The sequence below is a fragment of the Phacochoerus africanus genome, chromosome 12 (assembly GCF_016906955.1).
Source record: "Phacochoerus africanus isolate WHEZ1 chromosome 12, ROS_Pafr_v1, whole genome shotgun sequence".
In the NCBI taxonomy this organism is placed as follows: domain Eukaryota; kingdom Metazoa; phylum Chordata; class Mammalia; order Artiodactyla; family Suidae; genus Phacochoerus; species Phacochoerus africanus.
In genome coordinates this window covers 57,320,555-57,343,610 of record NC_062555.1, presented here as the reverse complement: position 1 = coordinate 57,343,610, position 23,056 = coordinate 57,320,555, and the positions used below count along the sequence as shown (strand labels likewise).

The 23,056-nt window shown below is 39.3% G+C and overlaps 1 protein-coding gene across 2 annotated transcripts in view; it reads left to right on the top strand.

The window, feature by feature from the left end:
- The window catches only part of ARMC3 (armadillo repeat containing 3), a 92,633-nt gene that overhangs the window by 21,796 nt on the left and 47,781 nt on the right, over nucleotides 1–23,056 (top strand). For both annotated transcript variants that reach the window (XM_047755339.1, XM_047755340.1), the window contains exons 5-10: nucleotides 3,222–3,290; nucleotides 3,533–3,708; nucleotides 7,079–7,273; nucleotides 8,707–8,890; nucleotides 18,505–18,657; nucleotides 18,772–18,877. In XM_047755339.1, the coding sequence (XP_047611295.1) occupies nucleotides 3,222–3,290; nucleotides 3,533–3,708; nucleotides 7,079–7,273; nucleotides 8,707–8,890; nucleotides 18,505–18,657; nucleotides 18,772–18,877 (883 nt within the window). The remainder of the gene's footprint in view (nucleotides 1–3,221; nucleotides 3,291–3,532; nucleotides 3,709–7,078; nucleotides 7,274–8,706; nucleotides 8,891–18,504; nucleotides 18,658–18,771; nucleotides 18,878–23,056) is intronic.

The following is a 23,056-nucleotide window of genomic DNA, read 5'->3' as shown; positions in this document are numbered from 1 at the left end:
GCCATAAAAAAGAATCACATAATGCCATTTGCAGCAACATGGATGGAGCTAGAGAATCTCATCCTGAGTGAAATGAGCCAGAAAGACAAAGACAAATACCAGATGATATCACTTATAACTGGAATCTAATATCCAGCACAAATGAACATCTCCTCAGAAAAGAAACTCATGGACTTGGAGAAGAGACTTGTGGCTGCCTGATGGGAGGGGGAGGGAGTGGGAGGGATCAGGAGCTTGGGCTTATCAGACACAACTTAGAATAGATTTACAAGGAGATCCTGCTGAATAGCATTGAGAACTTTGTCTAGATACTCATGTTGCAACAGAAGAAAGGGTGGGGGAAAAATGTAATTGTAATGTATACATGTAAGGATAACCTGACCCCCTTGCTGTACAGTGGGAAAATAAAAAAAAATTATTAAAAAAATAATAAATAAATAAATAAATAAATCGCTTACATAGGAAAATAAATAAATAAATAAATAAATAAATCACCATATTTGGGTAGTCTTAAAATAACTGATGCCTCTTTAGAAATTTGTACTTTCATTTGGTTTTAATATACTCAGCGATATCACTGTGCTCATAGTGGATGGACTAACAGAATGTTCCAACATTCCAGGTGCTAAAGGATTGCAATGAGAACCATCTTTCCCTTTTGCAGTTGCAAATAAATTCTTTTCTTTTTTTTTTTGCTAGAGTGATTGAGCTATGTGCCTGGGTCAACCAAGATAGGCATTTTAATTACTTTGTTTAACAACTTGTTATCAAACAGGGAGCTGCTGTCTTCTTTTACCTGCCAGTTTGTGTTTAGTTCCACGAGGCCATATAACAGAGACTCATTTCAAGAAGTCAGCTAAAGAGAGAGTTCATCAGGATCCTCGTAAGGAGCGGCTGCCTTGGAAGCCCAGACTTTACTGAAAGCAATCCAAAGAGCTTGCCATCTTAGGAGAAGGTGGATGTAAGAGTCTACCAGCTCAAGACTAAATTAGATGGTCAATATTATGAAGCCTAAAACTTGTGAGAAAGCAATTAGAACAGAGAGCATGAAGGCACTGCAGGAAGAAAGGCGGTTCAGAGAAGAGCTAGAATTGTAGGTGTCACATTGTTTGGCTAGAACCTGTTCATGTGGCCTCACCACAAGTTCATGCTGCTAAATCCGAGAGTGTCACTCTTGAGAAAGAAGGGGACAGAGATGAACATTATGTTTAAAGTGACAGGAGTAGCCGCTTATCCATTATTTTTGCTGATTTAACCTCAAGAAAAGGATCATTTGAACAATCTGGTGTCAAAAAGCAGAATAACAAGTTAATCAACCATGCCACCAATTTATAAAAGCTGCCGTTGACTCTGAATCATCCATTGAGCCTTAAGCACGTGGTGTAGTGATAAACATACTAGATTTGCTGTTGAACAGATCTGGGCTAAATTCATATCTGGAAGGAATTCCATGGCCCAGAGAATCCTCTAGCAAAACTTTTACCTTGTTTGTGCAGACCAAGGCGAGGGAGCACTTAGAGAGGCAGCCAGGGGTTGGGGAGGGGCCCTGAGGGGGGCCCTCCCTGTAGGAGCAGATCCTCCTGCAGAGAAACATCAAGAGCAGAGAGACAGCCCACAGGGCCTGAGTCTTCTTGAGCTTGTGGTCAGTGTGGCAGCAGAAACTCTGAAAACTTAGGTTACTGTGTATACTTAACGGAGAATGTACTGGGAGACCTAAGAGCCCAGAAATGCTTTTCTTCAAGCATGTAAAAATAGGAGATCTTGGTACCGCCTTCAGAAATATCATTGCAGGAGTTCCCGTTGTGGCGCAGCAGAAACGAATCCGACTAGGAACCATGAGGTTTTGGGTTCAATTGCTCAGTGGGTTAAGGATCCGGCGTTGCCGTGAGATGTGGTGTGGGTCGCAGATGCAGTTCCGATCCTGCGTTGCTGTGGCTCTGGTGTAGGCCAGCGGCTACAGCTCTGATTTGACACCTAGCCTGGGAACCTCCATATGCTGTGGGTGCAGCCCTAAAAAGACAAAAGACAAAATATATATATGTATGTATGTATATATATATATATATATCATCACAAACAACACAGACTGGACTCGTAAGAAAGAGAAGAGAATGACAGCAAGCTTTTCCATAATGGCCCTTCTGTGTAGATTATAGGACACTTGGAATGATCTGAGTATTATGCCAAGGCTCTTACTTCTTAACCTGTGGAGGTAATGTGTTTTTCAGACAAGTTTTGATAGTAAAATGAAGTCCCTCATGTTCCCAAAACTCAATTGTTCTTCTGTACTGAAAGCCTGTTTGTGTGCATGTTGGCAGCTGTTAAGTCCGCTAGCCCTCTTTGAGCCATTGTGAACAGAACAGAGAGAATGAAGCTTTGACAGGCTGAGTGAGGAACAGCCATACCTCTAAATCCCACAGGAAAAGGTGTCCAAGAAAAGACCAAAAAAAAAATCCAGTGGTTAATGCGGAAAAATTCATCTAGAGACCATTTGCTTCAGCTGCTGCAAAATGAACTTTCCCAAACTTCTAATGCTAATGCTGGCTTACAGAAAAGATCATTGACCAAGATGAGAAATTGCAAAACTGAAGTAGCAGCTATGCCTTATTTTTCAGGAAAAGGGGGTTACGGTTGGCAAGAAAGAAGTAGGGGAGTAACTATCTACCTTTACTTAGGCTCCTACAAATAATATAAAAGTGAACTTTAAAAAAAACTGGTAGACTTATCTGTGAGCATTTTTGGTATTTCTGATAATCAAATGGAAAGCAAATAAGACGCAGCTATGGAAAAAGGCTGAGGATGATTCTTATCTGCATTTTGTACTAGTTTTATTAAAATCTAAAATTTAAAGTATCCTCCCAACAAAACAAAAACAACAACAACAAAAAAAGAATTACAGTTATAGAATAAGCAACTGTCGGGCACAGTAACTCAACCTGACTGACAGGTGTTCTAGGCACTTCTTGCACATTTATAGTCATCTTTTCTCGTGTTTTGGAAGCAGTACAGTGGAGCGATCAAGGAGCATGGGCTGGAGTCTGTCTGGGGTCAGACTCGCCTGGGTGTGAAATCCATCCCCAGCACTTACTTGCTCTGTGATTTCGAGCCTCAATTTTCTTATCTCTAAACTTAGACAATAATAGAACCTATCTCATAAGGAACTATTCCACAGACATTGCCATTATTATTATTAATAAACATTAGTATTTCTTCTTTTGTAGACGATGTCAAAAAATTGCTAAGGGAGTTAGACGTCATGAATTCTGTGATTGCTCAGCTGGCTCCAGAAGGTACCGTTACCACCTACATCTTTTTCAAAAATTGGGAATGGTTTATTTTTCACATCTGATTACACTACCTATTGAAAATAATTTATGAAACACCAGTTATGAATTATCATTAAAATCTCTCAAACCAATTTGGGCTCCAACCAAGGTAAGATGTGTGGAGCTTTGGTTTCCGAAGCATGTTTTAAAGTAATGGTTGAATAAGCCTTTACAGACTTGTGTTCTTTTACTTTTTTGATACACAGAAGAAGTAGTTATCCATGAGTTTGCTAGTCTTTGCCTAGCAAACATGTCTGCAGAGTATACCAGCAAAGTGCAAATATTTGAACAAGGTGGATTACAGCCTCTCATCAGACTGCTAAGCAGCCCAGACCCGGATGTGAAGAAGAATTCTATTGAGTGCATTTACAACTTGGTCCAGGTAAGATTAATTTCTAAAAGCGTGTGTTTTGACAAAAGCTGGTTATAGAATTTATTTTTCCATTTTAAAAAAGAATAAGCTTTTATAACACTCTAGTTTTACATAATCAATTTTTCTCGGTACCATTTAGCAGTTATTCAGAGAAAAAAAAAAGGAAGTTTAGTGCTGATACGTTTCAGTTTTCACATTTTGTAAGTAATTGTCCTCTATGAAAGAGTAGTTTAGAAACATAGCTCAGGAGGTTTTTTTTTTTTTTTGGTTTTTTGTTTGTTTGTTTTTGGCCTTGCCTGCGGCATGTAGAAGTTCCTACAGAGTTCCTGTTGTGGCGCAGCGGTTAACAAATCCGACTAGGAACCATGAGGTTGCGGGTTCGGTCCCTGCCCTTGCTCAGTGGGTTAAGGATCCAGCGTTGCCGTGAGCTGTGGTGTAGGTTGCAGACGAGGCTCGGATCCTGAGTTGCTGTGGCCCTGGCGTAGGCCGGTGGCTACAGCTCCAATTGGACCCCTAGCCTGGGAACCTCCATATGCCGCGGGAGCAGCCCAAAGAAATAGCAAAAGACAAAAAAAAAAAAAAAAAAAAAAGAAGTTCCTGGGCCAGGGATCAAACCCGAGCTGCAGGATTGACAACCCAAACCCTTAGCCATTAGGTGACCAGGGAACTCTCTCTCTCTTTTTTTTTGTCTTGAGCTTTTAGGGCTGCACCTGCAGCATATGGAGGTTCCCAGGCTAGGGGTCTAATTGCAGCTGTAGCTGCCGGCCTACGTCAGAGCCATAGCAATGCCAGATCCGAGCCACATCTACGACTTACACCACAGCTCACAGCAACACTGGACCCTTAACCCACTGAGTAAGGCCAGGGATCAAACCTGCAACCTCATGGTTCCTAGTTGGATTTGTTTCCGCTGCGCCACAACAGGAACACACTCTTATTTTAAAAGAATAGAGTGGCTTACAAATTAAGGCAAGATTATACTAAATAAAATGTATTTCTTCCAAAACAGGAAATTTAGTATTAGTGTTGATCTAGTTTTGACCAAGGCAGTTACCTATTGATATAATATTGGTGATCCAATCAGTTGTACCATATGCCCTATGCAATGTACCAAGATTTGGGATTAGGCTTATTTGTTGGTAAAAACCTAGTGAGTTGAGTTTTGCTGAACAGAACTGATCGTTCATATTTTCAAGATGCTACATCACTGTGCTGCTTTTCCTTCATAACCGAAGAAACTGCTTACCTCCCCCTCGCCCACCTACCCCATCCTCAGGCTCCTCCCCAACCCCAACCTCCCAATCCCCAAACCAGCATGCACAGCCTCACACCCACAGCAGGGCAGGCTGAACAATTCCCACACACATTTGATAAGCTTTAGATCAACTGGAAGTAAAAGCCACCTTTTTTTTTTTTTTCTTTTTAGGGCCACACTTGTGGCATATGGAGGTTTCCAGGCTAGGGGTCAATTGGAGCTACAGCCACAGCCACAGCAATGCAGGATCATTAACCCACTGAGCAAAGCCAGGAATCGAACCGCAACCTCATGGTTCCTAGTCAGATTTGTTTCCACTGTACAATGATGGGAAGGAACTCTGACTTTTTTTTTTTTTTTTTTTGCCACATCCACAACATATGGACGTTCCTGGGCCAGGGATCAAACCCTTGCCACATCAGTGACCCAAGCTGCTGCGATGACAATGCTAGACCCTTAACCGGCTGCACCACAGCGGGAGGTCCAAAAGACACCATTTAAATAGCCATTGAGAGAATGTGAAAGAAGAGATATAGAAGCAAAAGTGAGCGAGGGTGTATCAAGAAGCCAAGTATCTACACAAAATACATGGAAAAAGAAGATAAATGGGTTCATGTCAAAAAGCACCCAGAGTGTGCACCCCGGGGTCATGGCATGTCCATGCCACGTGCCGTGAGGCTGGGCACTCGCTGGTGTTAACAACATGCTTCCTAAAGAGGACATGCAGCTGTGTGCCTTCTCTGGTTACTTCACTTCATCCTCTAGGCCTAAATTATCCCATTTGTGTGTTTTATTCCAAGATGCCTGAGTAGCTCTGTTTCTCTATTTTTTAGCAAGTGGAAATGAAAAAAGCTTCCCTCCACTATTCTTCATAACGGAAGTACTAGTTAATAATAGTGTATTCATTTCCTAGGGCTAATGTGACAAAGTACCACAAATCAGGTGGCTTAAAAACAGCAATCTATTCCCTCAATTCTGGGGCTGGATTTCTGAAATCAAGGTGGCAGCAGGGCCATCCCCCCGCTGGGACCCTGGGTAGAACCCTTCCTGCCTCTTCCCAGCTTCTGGTGGTGGCTGTGGGTCCTTGGCAGTCCCTGGCTTGCATCTCTGCAGTCTCTGTCAGCTCTCTCTCCTCCTCTTATAAAGACACCAATCTCATAAAGACACCATTAAATAGCCACCCTTCTTTGCCATGACCTGACCTTAACTGGTTACATCTGCAACGACCCTGTTTCCAAATGTCACATTTTAGGTGCTGAGAGTTAGGGCTTCACCAGAGATTTGGGGAGGATACAATTCACCATAACAAACAGCAACCTACAATTTTTATGTCCGAAGGAAGCTGAATATTATAAGTCAGTTGAAGGATGAACAGAGGAAAGCTAAGCTGGCGGTGGATTTTTTCCGCCTTTAATGCTACTGTAAATTTACCATGTTTTGGTTTAAAATGTCATGATTGAGCAGTCAGGGTTTGGGGGCTTTTCATGGCCTTTTGCTTTGTTTTTTCCATTGCTCATTGCAGCAGCCCCTCCTTCCACCACTCACACACACCCAGGATTACAGACACACCAGGAGAAGTGACTTGTCTGGCCTCTAATGACCCCTTGATCTTGTGAACGTCCTAAATAAAGGGCATGTGTCAGAACTAAACCTGATGTAAATCTGCAGGCACAGAACCTGCCGACAGCACTGCATGCAGATAAGCATTTTATAAACAATCCACGTGAATGATAATAAGGAACTGATACCATCATTTCATTTTATCAAATACTATTTGAAACAGGGTAGAGAGTGTGAAAAGAATTTCATTAGCGCAGCTTTCATTGTAATGTTGTTTACAGTAAGAGGAATTTGCTGTATAATAAAGAGACAATAGATACTGAGAAGTCATAGATCATGTCTATTTCCTATTATTGACAATTATCTTTATAGTTAAAATGAATATTTTGGTATTGTCAATTGATGGTTTGCTTATTTTTGTTTGTGAGTTAATGTGGAAGTGAAATAAAAGATGGTAACAGTATAACTTTTAATGTTCTTTGTTAGAAAATAGAATTTCTCTATTTTTGAGACTGTATTTTGCTTCAAAAAATCACTTATTGGAACATCTGTATGTCTTGGCAGGATTTTCAGTGCCGAGCTACTCTTCAAGAACTGAATGCAATCCCTTCTATATTAGATCTCTTGAAGACAGAATATCCAGTTATCCAGTTGTTGGCTCTTAAAACCTTAGGAGTTATTACAAATGATAAGGAGTCCCGGGCAATGCTAAGAGAGAACCAAGGAGTGGACCTCCTTATTAAGATCCTAGAAACTAAGGTACCTTAACATTCATTCAGCTCTCTATGAGGAGATGTATATCTCCTAAGTGGTGTTACATAATGCAAATTATTGAATATTTTTAAATGAAATTTTATTGTATTTAAGCATGTCATTAAATATAATGGATGAACTTGCTTATTGCTACATAGTTTACCAGCATGATTAAAGCAGACTAATGCTAGAGGCCATCCCCATCTAGTTTAGAAGATTTAAGATTTTTGCAGTTCCCATTGTGGCTCAGCAGGTTAAGAACCTCACTCATCTCCATGAGGATGCAGGTTCAATCGCTGGCTTTACTCAGTGGGTTAAGCATCCGGCTTAGCTGCAAGCTACGGTGTAGGTCGCAGATGTGGCTCGGATCTGGTGTTGCTGTGGCTGTGGTATAGGCCTATAGCTATAGCTCCAAATTGACCCCTCGCCTGGGAACTTTTATATGCCACAGGTGAGGCCCTAAAAAGAAAAAAAAAAAGATTTAAGAATTTTAAATTACTGTTTATGATTTTACTGTTTATGATTTTATGTTTTCTTGAAACACCTAGCTAGAATTTGTCTTTTAACCTTTGTCTGCCATTTTTTTAATACTGATTTTTTTTCCATTATAGCTGGTTTACAGTGTTCTATTTTCTACTGTACAGCATGCTGACCAAGTTACACAGACATGTATAGATTCTTTTTTTTCCACATTATTATACTCCATCATAAGTGACTAGACATAGTTCCCAGTGCTACACAGCAGGATCTCATTGCTAATCCATTCCAAAGGCAATAGTCTGCATCTATTAAGCCCAAGCTCCCCATCCATCCCGTTCCCTCCCCCTCCTCCTTGGCAACCACAAGTCTATTCTCCAAGTTCATGATTTTCTTTTCGGTGGAAAGGTTCATAGTTTTTCTCCAAGGTGAAGCAAGAGCCATTTACCCCACATGATGGAGGATAATCTGCTTCACTCAGTCTATGGTTTTAAACATTAATTTCATCTAAAAAATACCTTCACAGAAACGCCTAGATATTGTTTGACTAAATATCTGTATACTCTGGTTTACCGAAGTTAAAACATAAAAATTAACCTAGTCAATTTGGCACCCCTACACAGCTCCTAATCCTTAATCTCCAAATGAAGACAATAACAAGACCATACTTCCACTTAACATGGTACAGCTGTCCTGTGTACCATCAAAAACATGCTGGCCCCTTCCCCAGAGGAGGATGCAAAGTCTTGGGATGGTTGGTGCTTGCTCTTCTCCTTGACATCCTGTAACTTAAATGGTTAGGGAGAGTGATGTTACATTAACAAACAGAACTTGGGCCTCTGTCACAATAAAATTAATCACATTATGTTCTGACTGACCTGAGTCCCTCTTGCAGTAAAATTTGGAAAATATGAATTCCTTTTATTACACTTTTCTCAAATTGTGTTTGCTGTTATTATTAGGAATTGAATGACCTGCATATAGAAACACTTTCCGTGATAGCCAATTGCCTTGAAGATATGGATACTATGGTGCTGATTCAGCAGACGGGGGGTCTGAAGAAGCTCCTCTCATTTGCAGAAAACTCTACAATTCCTGATATTCAGAAGAATGCAGCAAGAGCAATTACTAAAGCTGCTTATGATCGTACGTCTCATTTTATATAAACTAAACATACCTATTTCCTCCTGTATTCTTGATTTTGAATGGAACTAACAAATGCTAGAGTACCTGTCTGCTTTTAAATGGTTATTTGAGCAGAGTGCTATACTTTCTATTTAAGCCCAAAATTCACCTCAGTGCCAGTAAGTAAAAGGAGCAATTGCTTTGTCCAGGATATAATAATATGATTTAATTATAACTTTTTTTTTAAACAATTCGTTCCTCAACTAAGTTTTAAACCTTTACGGTTTTGAAATTTTATAGAATTCCTGCATTGTTTGTGATTCTGAAACACTATTTCAGTAAGTTACATTTGGAATGATATCCATTCAGTAATTTTGAGTTGCAGCTGGAGTCTAGCTGTGCCATGTTATATATAATACACTCATACCATATACAAAATACAATTTTCATTTCACTGGCGAGCTATGTTGACATAAATCTGTAATATATGAGAGATTAATTATATCATAAGCACCAAAGATGGAATTATGGTTTAATTTATGTATATTTGGAGTATTTTATTTAATAAAAGATGTGATTTTATTTTCCACATTCCACATCACTCCTCTTATAAATGACAGCTTTGACTCATTTAAGTGATTTATATTCTAAACATACATACTTCTATCTGTTTATATGTCTATGTGCATATTATGGGAAACATTTTCTTTTCAACTCATCCTGGATTTCTTCAAAGCAAAGTTTTAATGCAGTATGCCGAATTTCACCATGCAGTACAAACTTAATAGAGAGGGGCCTCAGGAGTTACATCATAAAGGCCAAATCTAAAGACAGCCTACAAAATTAAGGTTTTCAATTTTGGCAAAATTGCTTGATTCAGCATTCTCCCAAATGGAACTTAGACCTTATCATACCTGGTCAGTTTTTTTCTCCATCTGTCCCAGGCCTTCTTAGTTATTTGGGACCCAATGAGAGGGCAATGAAAAGAGATGGGCAATATCAAACCTAAAATGTTTACACATCTCAACATCTCTTTGGGTCGCAGCCCTCCTGTGACAGTGAGTTTCAGGAGTTTATTACCCATCATGCGATACAGCAGTGAGAAGAGCGCTGTATGGAGCTCTGTTCTGGTTCTACCACTAATTATGCTACTGGCACTGCAATGACCTAGGGATGTGACTGGGTGAACTACAGCCTCTGGATCTGTTTAGCAATTCATTTATTAATGATTTATTAAGCCCCCACTTTGAGTCAACTAACCCAGAGCAGGCAAGTAAATAGGCAATCACAATGCAGGGTTAAAATGTGCTTGACGATGGGAGGACAGGATCCCCCTGGAGGGCCACCTAACACAGACTCGGATGAGACCAGCCTTCCTGGGAAAGCTGATTTACAGACCAGGAAGGTCCTAGTAGGGTGGGGGAGGCTCGACATTGCTCTAAGGAGAGGAAACCGCGCATAAAGGCCAAAGAAGGACAGGGCCTGCTAAATTCCCAGCACTGAAAGTGTTCACAACGGCCAGTGACTAGAAGGCAGCAGAAAACTGTCCATTAAGGCTGGAGAAGTAATGAAGTGCCGACTGTTAATGGGTATCATGAACCAAGTTAAGGGCTTTGGACTTTATTTTCTTGGCAACGAAGCCACTCTAGATGTTAACTCCTTATCCCATATGTGACTTGCAAATATTTTCTCCCATTTTGTGGGGTGACTTTAAACTCTGTTGATTGTGTCTTTTGATGCATAGAAATTTTAAACTGTGATGTAGTTCAATTTATATTTTCTTTTTGTATTGCCTGTGCTTTGGGTGTCATATCCAAGAAATCATTAATGAAGCCAAGGTCATGAAGCTTTTATGTATTTTTCTTTTAAGAGTTTTGAAGTTTTATAGATTTAGCTGTTACATTTAGGACTTTGACCCATTTGGGATTGTTTCTGAATATGGTGTAAGGTTAGGCTCCAACTTCGTTCTTTCGCATGTGGATATCCAGTTTTCCCAGTGCCATTTGTTGAAATAGTCTTTATTTGTAACCCAAAGAAATTTGACCAGATAGTCTTTAAGTCCCATCTGTCACTTAATGTTTGATGAATCTACTTCCTTACGTTATTTCTGAAAATGACTAACTTTCCAGTTGCAAATTTGGTCACCTCACTCTTTATTTTAGAATCTAAGGACTAAATCTGAGTTTGTTCCATTTTTGCCACTTGTAGTTTTTCTCATGTTCCCTTCAACCATCACTTTTCCAGACTGAAGAATCCTTCTTTTATTTAGAATCCTTCTCCTCAAACATACTGTGGTCACTCTCTTACCTTTTCTAGACTTTCTCTTGTTCACAATTCTCTCTTTCAAGTGTGGCAATAAGTTTTATGAATAGCATTTTTAAAACATGTTCCATCATTGTATATAATATAAAGATAGGTTACTTTACGATTATCTGTGGTGAACACAGGTTCCATTTCTCAGTCAGGACCCAGAGCTCAAAGTCTTTCATTTTAACTTCTCTGACTTGTAGTTTAAAAAATGCAAATTTTAAAATTTGTAGTTTGAAAGGGCAAATTTTGTTTCAAGGATAATATTGCGTTAGTAAGGCCTAGTATGTAATCAGTGTATACAAGTTTCTGTGAAACCTTGAAAAGGCTTACTCTGCCTATTACTTAACAAATATTTATTGTGTGCATGCTGTATGCATAGCACTATTCTAGAAGATAAGGATAAACAATGAATGAATGAACATTTGCAGAATAAACAAAATGATGTATTTCCTTTGGAATGTAGAGTTTGATATTTATCTTTTAGTTCAAATTTGTAAATTATCTTGTAAGGTTCTTTTCATCTTTATTTTCCATCTATTTTGATCTATCACAGATGAAGACTGGTATGTTAGAAGTTTGCCGCTATGTAATTTCCATTAATTTTCTCTTGTAATTTTTTACCTTAACTAACTTTGCTTTATTTAATATTGTTTTAGGAGGTTCCCATGTGGCACAGTGGGTTAAGGGTCAGATGCTGCCACAGCTGTGGTACAAGACACAACTGCAGCAGTACAGGTGGAACATGCTGTGGGTGCAGCAATAAACAAACAAATAAATAAATAGAATTTGTAAATAAAAATTTTTTTAATTGTTTTTTATCCACTGCTGATTTTTCAAAAAAATCTCAGAGCTTTTTAGTTTTGAATTTTAATTTGATATTAAGACTGCCTTGTACTATCAAACATGGTCTTGGCAGAAAACAGCTCTGTAAACTCCACATGGTTTGCATAAAGAGACGAATGAGACTACTTTCAGAAGAACAGTTAAGGGAACAAAGGACGGTGAGGTCCACACAGACCAGCAATATTGTGAAACCTCCACTACCGCTAGATCCGGAGCCGAGGCGATGAAACATTATGAGATGTACATTGTATTTGACAGTCTTTCAGACATCATGTTTTATATTTTCTGCTTTATATTTTTCTAGGCTGTCTTTGTTTTCTTACTTGTTCTTCCGTTACACGGTTTAGAAATTTTTTTTAAACAGTTATTTTAACGATAAAGTCACTAGTTATTTAAGACATTACGCACCTTTGCTTCTATAACCCTTCCCCATCCTGATGTTTGTAAATTTCATAAGGGTTGGATTCTACTCTCTCAAAATCTATACAAACCTCTCTTTTTTAAGACTCATTTTGCCATTACATTTATTCAGCCACCATTTACAGTGACGCAGGTAACTGAATCTGTTTCAGTGTGCACTGTAAATTTCTCATAATAAAACATTTTATTATGTTTCAAAGATTTTATTTTTGATTCATTTCTCAGTTAATCAGAGTATGTTTTAGGAGTTAAAGAAAAAAATCATTTGGCACATTCTGAGGAACCCTTAACTGTTTGTTGACCAGGAGTAGGTTTTGTTTTGTTTTTTTGTTGTTTTTTTTGTTGTTGTTTTTTGTCTTTTTGTTTGTTTGTTTGTTTGTTTTTAGGGCCATATCCTTGGCATGTGGAGGTTCCCCTGCTAGGGGTCAAATTGAAACTGCAGCTGCCAGCCTGTGCCACAGCCACAGCAACATGGGACCTTTAACCCACTGAGTGAGGCCATGGATCAAACCCACACCTCATGGATACTAGTTGGGTTCGTTAACCACTGAGCCACAACAGGAACTCCTGACCAGGAGTAGTTTATAGAAATTTGTTCCATTCCTCTCTTGCACCTGCCCCAAGGCCCTCTTTTCCTCCTTTTCTTCTCAATTTTCTTCACACTTCCATACTCAATTTCCATCCATAACCTACTGCATGGGACTTCTGCACCCACCTTCTGCCAAAACAGTCCTTGTAGAATTCGACAGTGACTTCCCAGCTCCTAAATCTTACAAGATACACTTGCAGTCTTTTCTTGATCTCTGTGGCACTGCACACTGTCCACTGCCCCCTCCTCTTATGCCTTGTTTTCCATAAACACTCCTCTCACCCAATTATACCCTCATCATCAGATTGCCCTTTGTTTTTACCAGCTTCCTCTTCTCTGCCTACCAATTTCAACATTAAACTTGCCTTCCTACCTTCTGTCTTGTTCCCTCTCTCTCTGTTTTTTTCTTCCCTGCTTTTTAGGGCCACACCCACAGTATATGGAAATTCCCAGGCTAGGGGTTGAATTGGAGGAGCAGGGGCCGGTCTACCTCACAGCCACAGCAACGTGCGATCTGAGGCTTGTCTGTGGCCTACACCACAGCTCATGGCAGCACCAGATCCCCGATCCACTGAGTAAGGCCAGAGATCAAATCCACATCCTCACAGAGACAATGTCGGCTCCTTAACCCTCTGAGCCACAATGGGAACTCCCAACTCTGTATCTAATTTCAACTGATGTCTGAATTCCTGCCTGTATTTCTGATGACTCTCAGGCACATCTAACTGTATTGCCCAAACTCAACTTTTGAGGGGTCTTGAACTTCTTTGAAATTCTGATCAAAGAGCTACTCTCCCCTGATGCACATACACACAACATTCTGTGTATATTTTCAGGAAGTTCAGGGACTGTCTGAAGCCAATCTATGCCTTCTGGATCCATGGACCCCAAGTTAATAACTATGGTCACTTGCAATCGAACTGTTCTTGCTCAGACACTATTATGTGTTCTCAAGCACATAACTTATGCAAGATCATACTTTTGTACACATTTGCTCTGGTGTAGATATTTAATCTGGATTCTGATTTTGAAATCCTATTTTGACCTATTGATATCTATGTTCTTCAAATGGCTAGGTTTTTTCTCTCTTCAAATGAGAGAAAAATAAAAATTGCAAATTCCATTGCTTTTCATGGTTTCAACATAAAACAACTGTTTTTTTTCCCTATCTTCCAGTAAGAAATTTTAAAATATACCTTTCTCAGTCTTTTACCTAGTATAGCCCACCCTGCTTTAAATACACCATCCGTTTCCTCACATCAGACCTTTTGCTTCAGCTAAGGCGATGTGACCCCACTATTTTCATTACCAAGCAAGCAGAACACAAGAGTTAACTTGCATTGTTTAGCAGAAACCCCTTTATCTAGATGAAATGAGATTTACATCTACCCAATAATATCACTTGACCACCTGCCTGACTGTGTTACAGTAGAGGCCCTTCACCACTGTCCTGCAGATTCCGCCTATAACTTGTAAAAGCTTACATTTCGTAATTCAGCTTCCTCCAGTGGGAACCTTCCTCTATCCTTTCTGGCATGGTCTCTCTTCCTAAATTATTTCCACCTAAGGTGACTATACAAACCCTGGAAAAAAAAAATGTCAGATGAATCTTCAAATCCAGTGGATGCAGAGATGCTTCAAGTTTCTTATGGCCTAAGAGATACCTGGTCTGGAAGCTTGATTCTGGGAGGCTCTAGAAAGATAGATGGCCCCACAAAGATTCAAGCTTTCTCTGTAATCACATAGCCCAATAAGCCCCCAGGAATGAACCCTCTCCTGATTGGAAGAACAGGGCACAGAGATCATCCCTCCTTTCCAGGCTTATCCAGAAGCAGAATTCCCCTAAGGACTCTGAACTGCCTTAACCAGAACATTGGTCGGGGGAGCTGCCCAATTCTGTCCAGAACACAACACCAGGACAGAAACAGTATCCTGCTCCCCAGCACCAGTGATAGAGGATAGATCAGCATTCTCCTCTTTTACCTGATCATTCCCTCTGTTTTTCTTGCTTTATTTACCTCCTAAAGCTGCTCACCTGGCCAGATCCACAGAAACCACCTCTTCCTCCCAGCCTCCATTCCAGACTCTGCCTTTTTTTTCAGATCCTACCTATATTTCTTGTCTACTCCTTTTTATATCAACTGGTGGCCAGACCCAGCTAGATTAACTAGGCATGCCTTATTTTGTATGAGTAAGATGATGAACTCTAAAATCTTAACAAGGATTAACAAAATAATCTCCTCATAATTCTCTAATGAGAGCAAATAACCATGAAGAAGTTTGTTGGGTTTTTTTGGCCTCGCCCCTGAGACATGCAATGGCAATGCTTAAATCCTTAACCCCTAGGCCACCATGGAACTCCACCAGGAAGAAGTTTTAAAGTAATTTCACACAATTAGAAAACTCCATTCAGGGGTCATCTGGCTGTACAGTAGAAAATTGAAAGAACACGGTAAACCAGCAACAATGGCAAAAATAAAAATCATTATAAATAATAAAGACAAATGAAAAAAGAAAAAAAAAAGAAAACTCCATTCAGAAGTAGGTTTTAACAGAGATTGCTCCTTATATTGTTATTAAGAACAATGTAACCATCAGGATTCATTTAGAACATTCCCTTATTATTTTCCATCATCATCAAAAAATTTTTTTAGGCTAGGGAATGAACTGTCACTGCATGTCAAAAACACAGTTGAAACAAAATCACATAATGTACACTCTTTTTGCAGGAGGCCGAGCCCTTGGCATGTGCAAGTTCCCAGGCCAGAGATCAAACCTGAGCCATAGCAGATATCCTAGCCAGTACAGTGACTATGCCAGATCCTTAACCTGCTGCACCACAAGGGAACTCCAACTCTTTTAAGTTTTGTTTGCTGAGTAAAGTTTTATCTTGCACCTCTAAATCAGTATGCCTTTGACCTGGCACCAGGAGGAGGAAAGTGTTAATTACTATGTTGCCAGGAGGTTTATGAACTGGCATTAACATCTCAGCAGGAGCACGGGTGGCTGATAGCAACTTCTGAGAATGGGTAAAGAAAAGCATCACTGCATATAGATTTATTTTCAGATACAACACCTCAAGCTTTTCTTTTTAGTGATACTGAACAAATACTATTTTTAAAGGACATTACTCTGTTACTGTCATAATTACCTTGCCATCTTTATTATCTGTGTAATTAAAACATAAATCCTTCTCGGTGTAGCAATTCAATGACGGTGCTTGGTTAATATGTTAATTCATCTTTTAAATCTATTATAGCCATGCTGCAGTCAGCACTTTTGAGGTTTGGTGAACACAGCTGGATTTTGAGAACACTCCCAGCAGGGTTGAGAAACTAATTGCCCACGGTATTTAAATTATTTTTTAAAAAGTCATTCCAATAATTGTGGACACACCATTGGTCAATTTTCCTGATAGAATCCATGCTCAGGGTGTTCTGTTTAGGAAGGTTGGCTTAGCACCGTCACGGAAATCTTAATTATAAATCTGAGTATTTTAAGTCAGAAGTTCCGGAAAAGTTTGAGATCTTGTTTATTCATGGAAAACTAATGAAGACTACATATATTTTAAAGTATTCTAGGGGCCACATTCTTGAGATGTAAGTATTAATCACAGCTTTTTAATGAAACAGTTATGGCCTGACTGAATTCCAATTTTAAATGAAAGGAGCAAAGGATTAAAATGATAGGATTACAGGACATGGTTCATGATTGGTTTAAGATGAATGAACAGGAGTGTTAGTGACTTAGCTGGTGCCAGTGATGGCCAGATTCCTGGGCAAACATCCCTGTATCAGAGGAACAAAGGCCAAAAGACTATTTGCAAATAGTGGCATCTGACCATGATACTGCTTCTGTGAAAAAGGGTGAGTTTTAAAAACCATGGTGAAAGAAGACAGAAATCATGTGTTAACTGACAAGTGGAAACCAAGTTGCTATAATTTCTGAAGACATCTCTGGGGAAAAAGGGTTTTTTTTTGCTGTTGTTGTTTTTTTTTGTCTTTTGTTGTTGTAGTAGTTGTTGTTGTTGCTGTTGCTATTTCTTGGGCTGCTCCCACGGCATATGGAGGTTCCCAGGCTAGGGGTTGAATCGGAGCTGTAGCCACCGGCCTACGCCAGAGCCACAGCAACGCGGATCTGAGCCGCGTCTGCAACCTACACCACAGCTCACGGCAACGCCGGATGGTTAACCCACTGAGCAAGGGCAGGGACCGAACCCGCAACCTCATGGTTCCTAGTCGGATTCATTAACCACTGCGCCACGATGGGAACTCCTGGGGAAAAAGTTAATTAAAATATATGTAAGTCATGAATTAGTTTCACATGTAGATGTAATCTAAGTATTTTTCTCAGAGATCTTTGTTCTAACAGAATATTATTCTCTTAGATGTCAATATCCTTAAGAGCCTCTATCACACATTCTTCTATTTTAAGCATCTACATTGACTTCATAAAGGTGAACTGATGAGAATCAAACATGTGACAAAGTTTTCTAAGGAACTGTAAATAAACTAGCAAGGAATTATTTGTAAGCTGTTTCTTTTCCAGCTTGTCTCTGGTTCTTATTATAGGATTAAAATTGAATTTGGTTTAATATGTATATTTTTTCTAGTACATGCTTTTAATAAGTCATAATTTATTTAGAAGTAACTATGAAACACAAAAATTGCTTAATGTTCTAATTGAATTCAATGCAATATTTGTATAGTAATGAGATTGTCACATTAAAAAATTAAACTGAATCAACAGGAAAACATTAGGAAACCAAAAGAACATTAAAAATACTTTGGTTTTTTAATTTAGTGTTTTATAGTGGGGTGAATGTCATGGTATGTACTTGAAGTCATGACTTTGTCTTCAAACAAAACTGTGCTAATGTTGGTTTAGATTATGTTTATGGCAACACAGCAATTAAGTAATTCTTTTAACTTTTGCTGTGACAGCATGTATTGTCACAAGGTAAAAGATGACTATAAATTCTTTAAGACTTGGGATCATACTTTATTACTCATTTTGACTTTCTCCTCATCTCTGGGCTTCTCTTGAGCGTCCCGCTCACCAGTTTGTACATCTGAGGCATTCTTCAAATATTGGGTTTGGTATTTAAAATAAACAGGCTTTTGTGCTCAGTGAAAATACAGCGTGTGTGAACACAGCACCATGCCAGGCACATGTTTAGTGTTAAATAAGTTCTTGCCAAATCTGAAACTTGCCTCTCCCTTATGATGGAATTTTCTCTGCCATAGTATTGATATCATATAAGGGAATATGAAAAGAATGCAGTACCCATAATTCATTTTGCATAATCACTGTGTAGTAAAGGTTAAGTAGGTATATGTGTATTTTGCTTAGGCTGTGACTAAAGCTAACAAAATAGTATAAATTCCTATTGTATTTTGGAAGGGGAAGTCTTTATACTTGCACACTTTTACAGCAAAATTCTGACTTTTGTTTCCCCTTTGGTTTATGAAAGCTGAAAATAGAAAACTTTTTCATGAACAAGAGGTTGAAAAATGCCTTGTAACCCTTTTGGGTTCTGAAAATGATGGAACTAAAATTGCCGCTTCCCAAGCTATTTCGGCCATGTGTGAGAATTTGGGCAGCAAAGAATTTTTCAATAATCAGGGTAAGCAAACTGGAAAAAAAAAACAAAACAAAGCACCTTGAATATTTGTAGGTTACCATATTCTAGTTCACATGGACACCTGTTCTATCCCCTTTTACCTTTCTTTTCCTGTAGGGATCCCGCAGTTAATTCAGTTGCTAAAAAGTGACAATGAAGAGGTGAGGGAAGCTGCAGCCCTCGCCCTGGCTAATCTGACCACTTGCCATCCTGCGAATGCAAGGTAAGTACAGAAGGGCTCATTTGGCATGGACTTGCTGCAGGATACTTAAGAGTCCAAGATGTGATGGTTGTAATATCCTCGCTTTCAAAGCAGTTTACATATTCTTTCAGATGCTTCTATCTGGATTATTCCTCAGGAACCCTTATGAAAATAAAAGTCAGCACATAGGCCCATTTTCCAAAGACATTACAAAATCTTGAGGGTTTCTGGGCTTGTTGGGAAAATATGCAGGCCATTTGATTCTGGTAATAGGCTAACTCTGGTAGAAGGTTCCAGGACAAAGAAAACTGGATAATGCTGGGCATATTAAAGACAGCACTGTATAGATATTGGGAAATCTAGAAAAAAATTTAAAAGATCCATTTTAAAAGGACATAAACTTTGGAGAGGTGGAGAAACATATAAAAAGCCCACTGAAGACAACATATAATTATAGCCAAATACTATGGAGAGTGGCTGAAAAGGGGCGCCTTCTGTATTCTAAGCAGTGTGGCATGTGATTTATATTCATTTAAAATTTTAATTATCGAGGTAATCCATCCACTAATGAGGAAACCGAGGCTCTGCAAGTTTCCCTCATTTTCCTGGGTACACATATTCATTAAAATAGCTGAGCTGGAAATTAAAGCCAGGTCTGTTGAACTCCAAAGCCTGTGCTATTTCCTCTACAGAAGATAAGGTTGCCTAATAAAACAGTAAGACTATCGAGAAGGCAACTTTCATAAATAAAATTATTTGATAAAATAAAATAAAAAATAATTTGGCAAGAACATAGATGGGCCTTAAAGATATTATGCTCCGGGAAATAAGTCAGATGGCGAAAGACAAATACTGTATGATTTCTCTCACATGTGGACCATCAAAAACAAACAAAATAAATGAACAAGCCAAACCAAACAAAAACGAATGCATAGATACAAAGAACAGACCAGTGGTTAGCTGAAGGGAAGGGGGCTTAGGGTGGGATGGGTGAAGGGAATCAACTGTACAGCAACGGACAGAAAATTTGGAGTGGTGAGCACGTTGTAGGGTATACAGAAGTAAAATATAATGTTCACATGAAATTTATATAATGCTACAAACCAAGATTACCTCAGTAAAATTAATTCTAATGAAAGAAATAAGTAAAAAAAAATTATTTACACTCCTTAAATATGGCATGAGTGTTAGGGCTCTCAAGAGAACCAGAACCATAGGAGGTAGATATGGGATATATTAAAGAGATTGGCTTATAAGGCCAAGGAATCCCAGGATCTACCATCTGCAACCTGGAGAACCAGGGAAGATACTGGTGAAATTCAGTCCCAGTCTGAGTACCAGGCACACTGCTATCCAAGGACAGGAGAAGATGGTCATCCCGTCAACAGACTGGATGCTGCCCATTCACATTGATAAGAGGGATCTTTATTCAGTCTACTGATTCGAATGCTGACCTTTTCCAAAAACACCCTCACAGACACACTCAGAAGTGATGTTTTACCAGCTATCTGGGTATCCCTCGGCCCAGTCAAGTTGACACACAAAATTAACCATCGCAGTATGTTAGGTTTTTTTTGTTTTTTTGTTTTTTTCTTTTTCCTTTTTTGTGTCCATACCTGTGGCATATGGAGGTTCCCAAGCTAGGGGTCGAACCAGAGCTGTAGCTGCCAGTCTACACCACAGCCACAGCAACACGGGATCCCAGCCATGTCTGCAACCTACACCACGGCTCACGGCAATGCCGGGTCCTTAACCCACTGAGCAAGGCCAGGAATCAAACCTGCATCCTCATGGATACTAGTCAGGTTCATTAACTACTGAGCCATGATGGGAACTCCAGTATGTTAGTTTTTTTTGTTTGTTTGTTTGTTTGTTTGTCTTTTGCTATTTCTTTGGGCCACTTCCGAGGCATATGGAGGTTCCCAGGCTAGGGGTCTAATCGGAGCTGTAGCCACCGGCCTACGCCACAGCCACAGCAACACGGGATCGGAGCTGCGTCTGCAACCTACACCACAGCTCACAGCAACGCCGGATCGTTAACCCACTGAGCAAGGGCAGGGACCGAACCTGCAACCTCATGGTTCCTAGTCGGATTCGTTAACCACTTCGCCACGACGGGAACTCCCAGTATGTTAGTTTTTAATTTTCATATATTATGGTTCTGTGGCATTGTGGCTAAAATTACCCTTTTCTAACAGGAAATAAATCCTTCACCCCCATCATATACTTTATCTCTCATCCTTTCTTGCTTTTAGTTTACTCCCACCCAAATACATTATAAGACCTTAAAGGAATTACTAAAAAATCTAGCAATACTCAATAAAAAAACACAACCAAAAATCCATAAACATCAAAGCAAAATTATGTTCCTTTAATAGCTACAATCTTTGACACAATAATTTTCTAACTCAGAGTCATCATCATTGTATCAAAGCACATATATTTCTAGAATATTGGGTCATAGTAAGTAGCAATTTGAAAATAGCATATTCAGTGATTTTTCCAGTATATTTATACCAGTGCAAAAACTTTGTCAGTGACACAAAAACACTTCTCTCTTCCCTACCTTAAATTTATACATTATCTAGAATAATCTAATAGGCCTCCAGAGTGTATAGCTGTCTTGATTTGATGTGAGTTTGCCTGGCTTATAGCATTTCACAGTTTTATATAAAATCATAGAAAATGAGGATGGTAAGTTTTAAAGAGGTTGCCTTCAGATTCTCTCTATTATCTCCTTATCAGACTCTTATCATCTGCCAGTTTTTTCAAACTAGGAAGGTCCATTAGGACTAAATGATGCCTAAGTTTTCCCCTATGACAATAAACTTTATTTTTGTAGCTTAATTTTATTATTTATAAATTTTAATTTCAGTTATTTCTTAAACCTACTCTATACTGTAAATTCTGATTTCTTTTTCCCAATTTGTATTAGGTAAAGAAAACAGGACATGCACGAAAGTGGTTTTATGGATTTTTTTTTAGGGTGTATATGGCTTTTACTTTAGACTTTCTGACCTAAGAGGTATTGAAAATTTATGGTTTTGAGGAGGAAATAGAGTTAGATTTGACCTATTTGTGCCAAATGCTGAGAAAGAATCTATAGTCAATTAAAAGGAAGGAAAACAAGTAAGTCTGGCTGTCAATCCTTGTAGTAAGGCTCACAGAGTTAACTAACTAATCACAGCAGAGGACAACTGAAATGACTGGTTATTTGTAATAAAAGTGTTTTCCACTCAGATCATTTTAAAAAAATTTATTAAAGTATAGTTGATTTACAGAGTTGTGTTAATTTCTGCTGTACAGCAAAGGGATTCAGTAATACACACACACACACACACACATTCTTTTTCATATTCTTCTCTATCATGGTTTATCACAGAATAGTGAATCTAATTCCCTGTGCTATACAGGAGGACTTTGTAGTTTATCCATTCTTCATGTAACTCCCATTCCTCCCTCCCCCACCTCCCTTCCCCCTTGGTAACCACAAGTCTGTTACCTATGTCCGTTTCTGTTTCATAGATAGGTTCATTTGTGTTATATTTTATTTTTATTTTTGTCTTTTTTTTTTTTTTTTTTTTTTTACGGCCGCAACTGTGGCATAATGGAGGTTCCCAGGCCAGGGGTCAAATGGGAGCTGTGGCTGCTGGCCTACACCACAGCCAGAGCAATGCAGGGTCCGAGCCGCGTCTGTGACCTACGCCACAGTTCACGGCAATACCAGGTCCTTCCTTAACCCACTGAGCAAGGCCAGGGATCGAACTCATGTTCTCATGGATACTAACCAGATTTGCTACCGCTGAGTCACAGGGGGAACTCCTGCATCATATTTTAGGTTCCCCTCTACTCAGATCATCCTTATTTATTTATTTTTGTCTTTTTAGGGCTGCACCTGTGGCATACAGAAGTCCCCAGGCCAGGGGTCAAATAGGAGCTCTAGCTGATGGCCTATGTCACAGCCACAGCAGTGCCAGATCCAAGCTTCGACTGCAGCCTACAGCACAGCTCATGGCAACACTGGATCCTTAACCCACTGATTGAGGCCAGGGATCGAACCTGCCTCCTCATGGATACTAGCCAGATTCGTTTCTGCTGAGCCACGGTGGGAACTCTCAGATGATCTTTAAAAAATTATCTTAGGGAGTTCTCTTGTGGTGCAGCCGGTTAAGGATCTGGCATTGTCATTGCAGTGTCTTG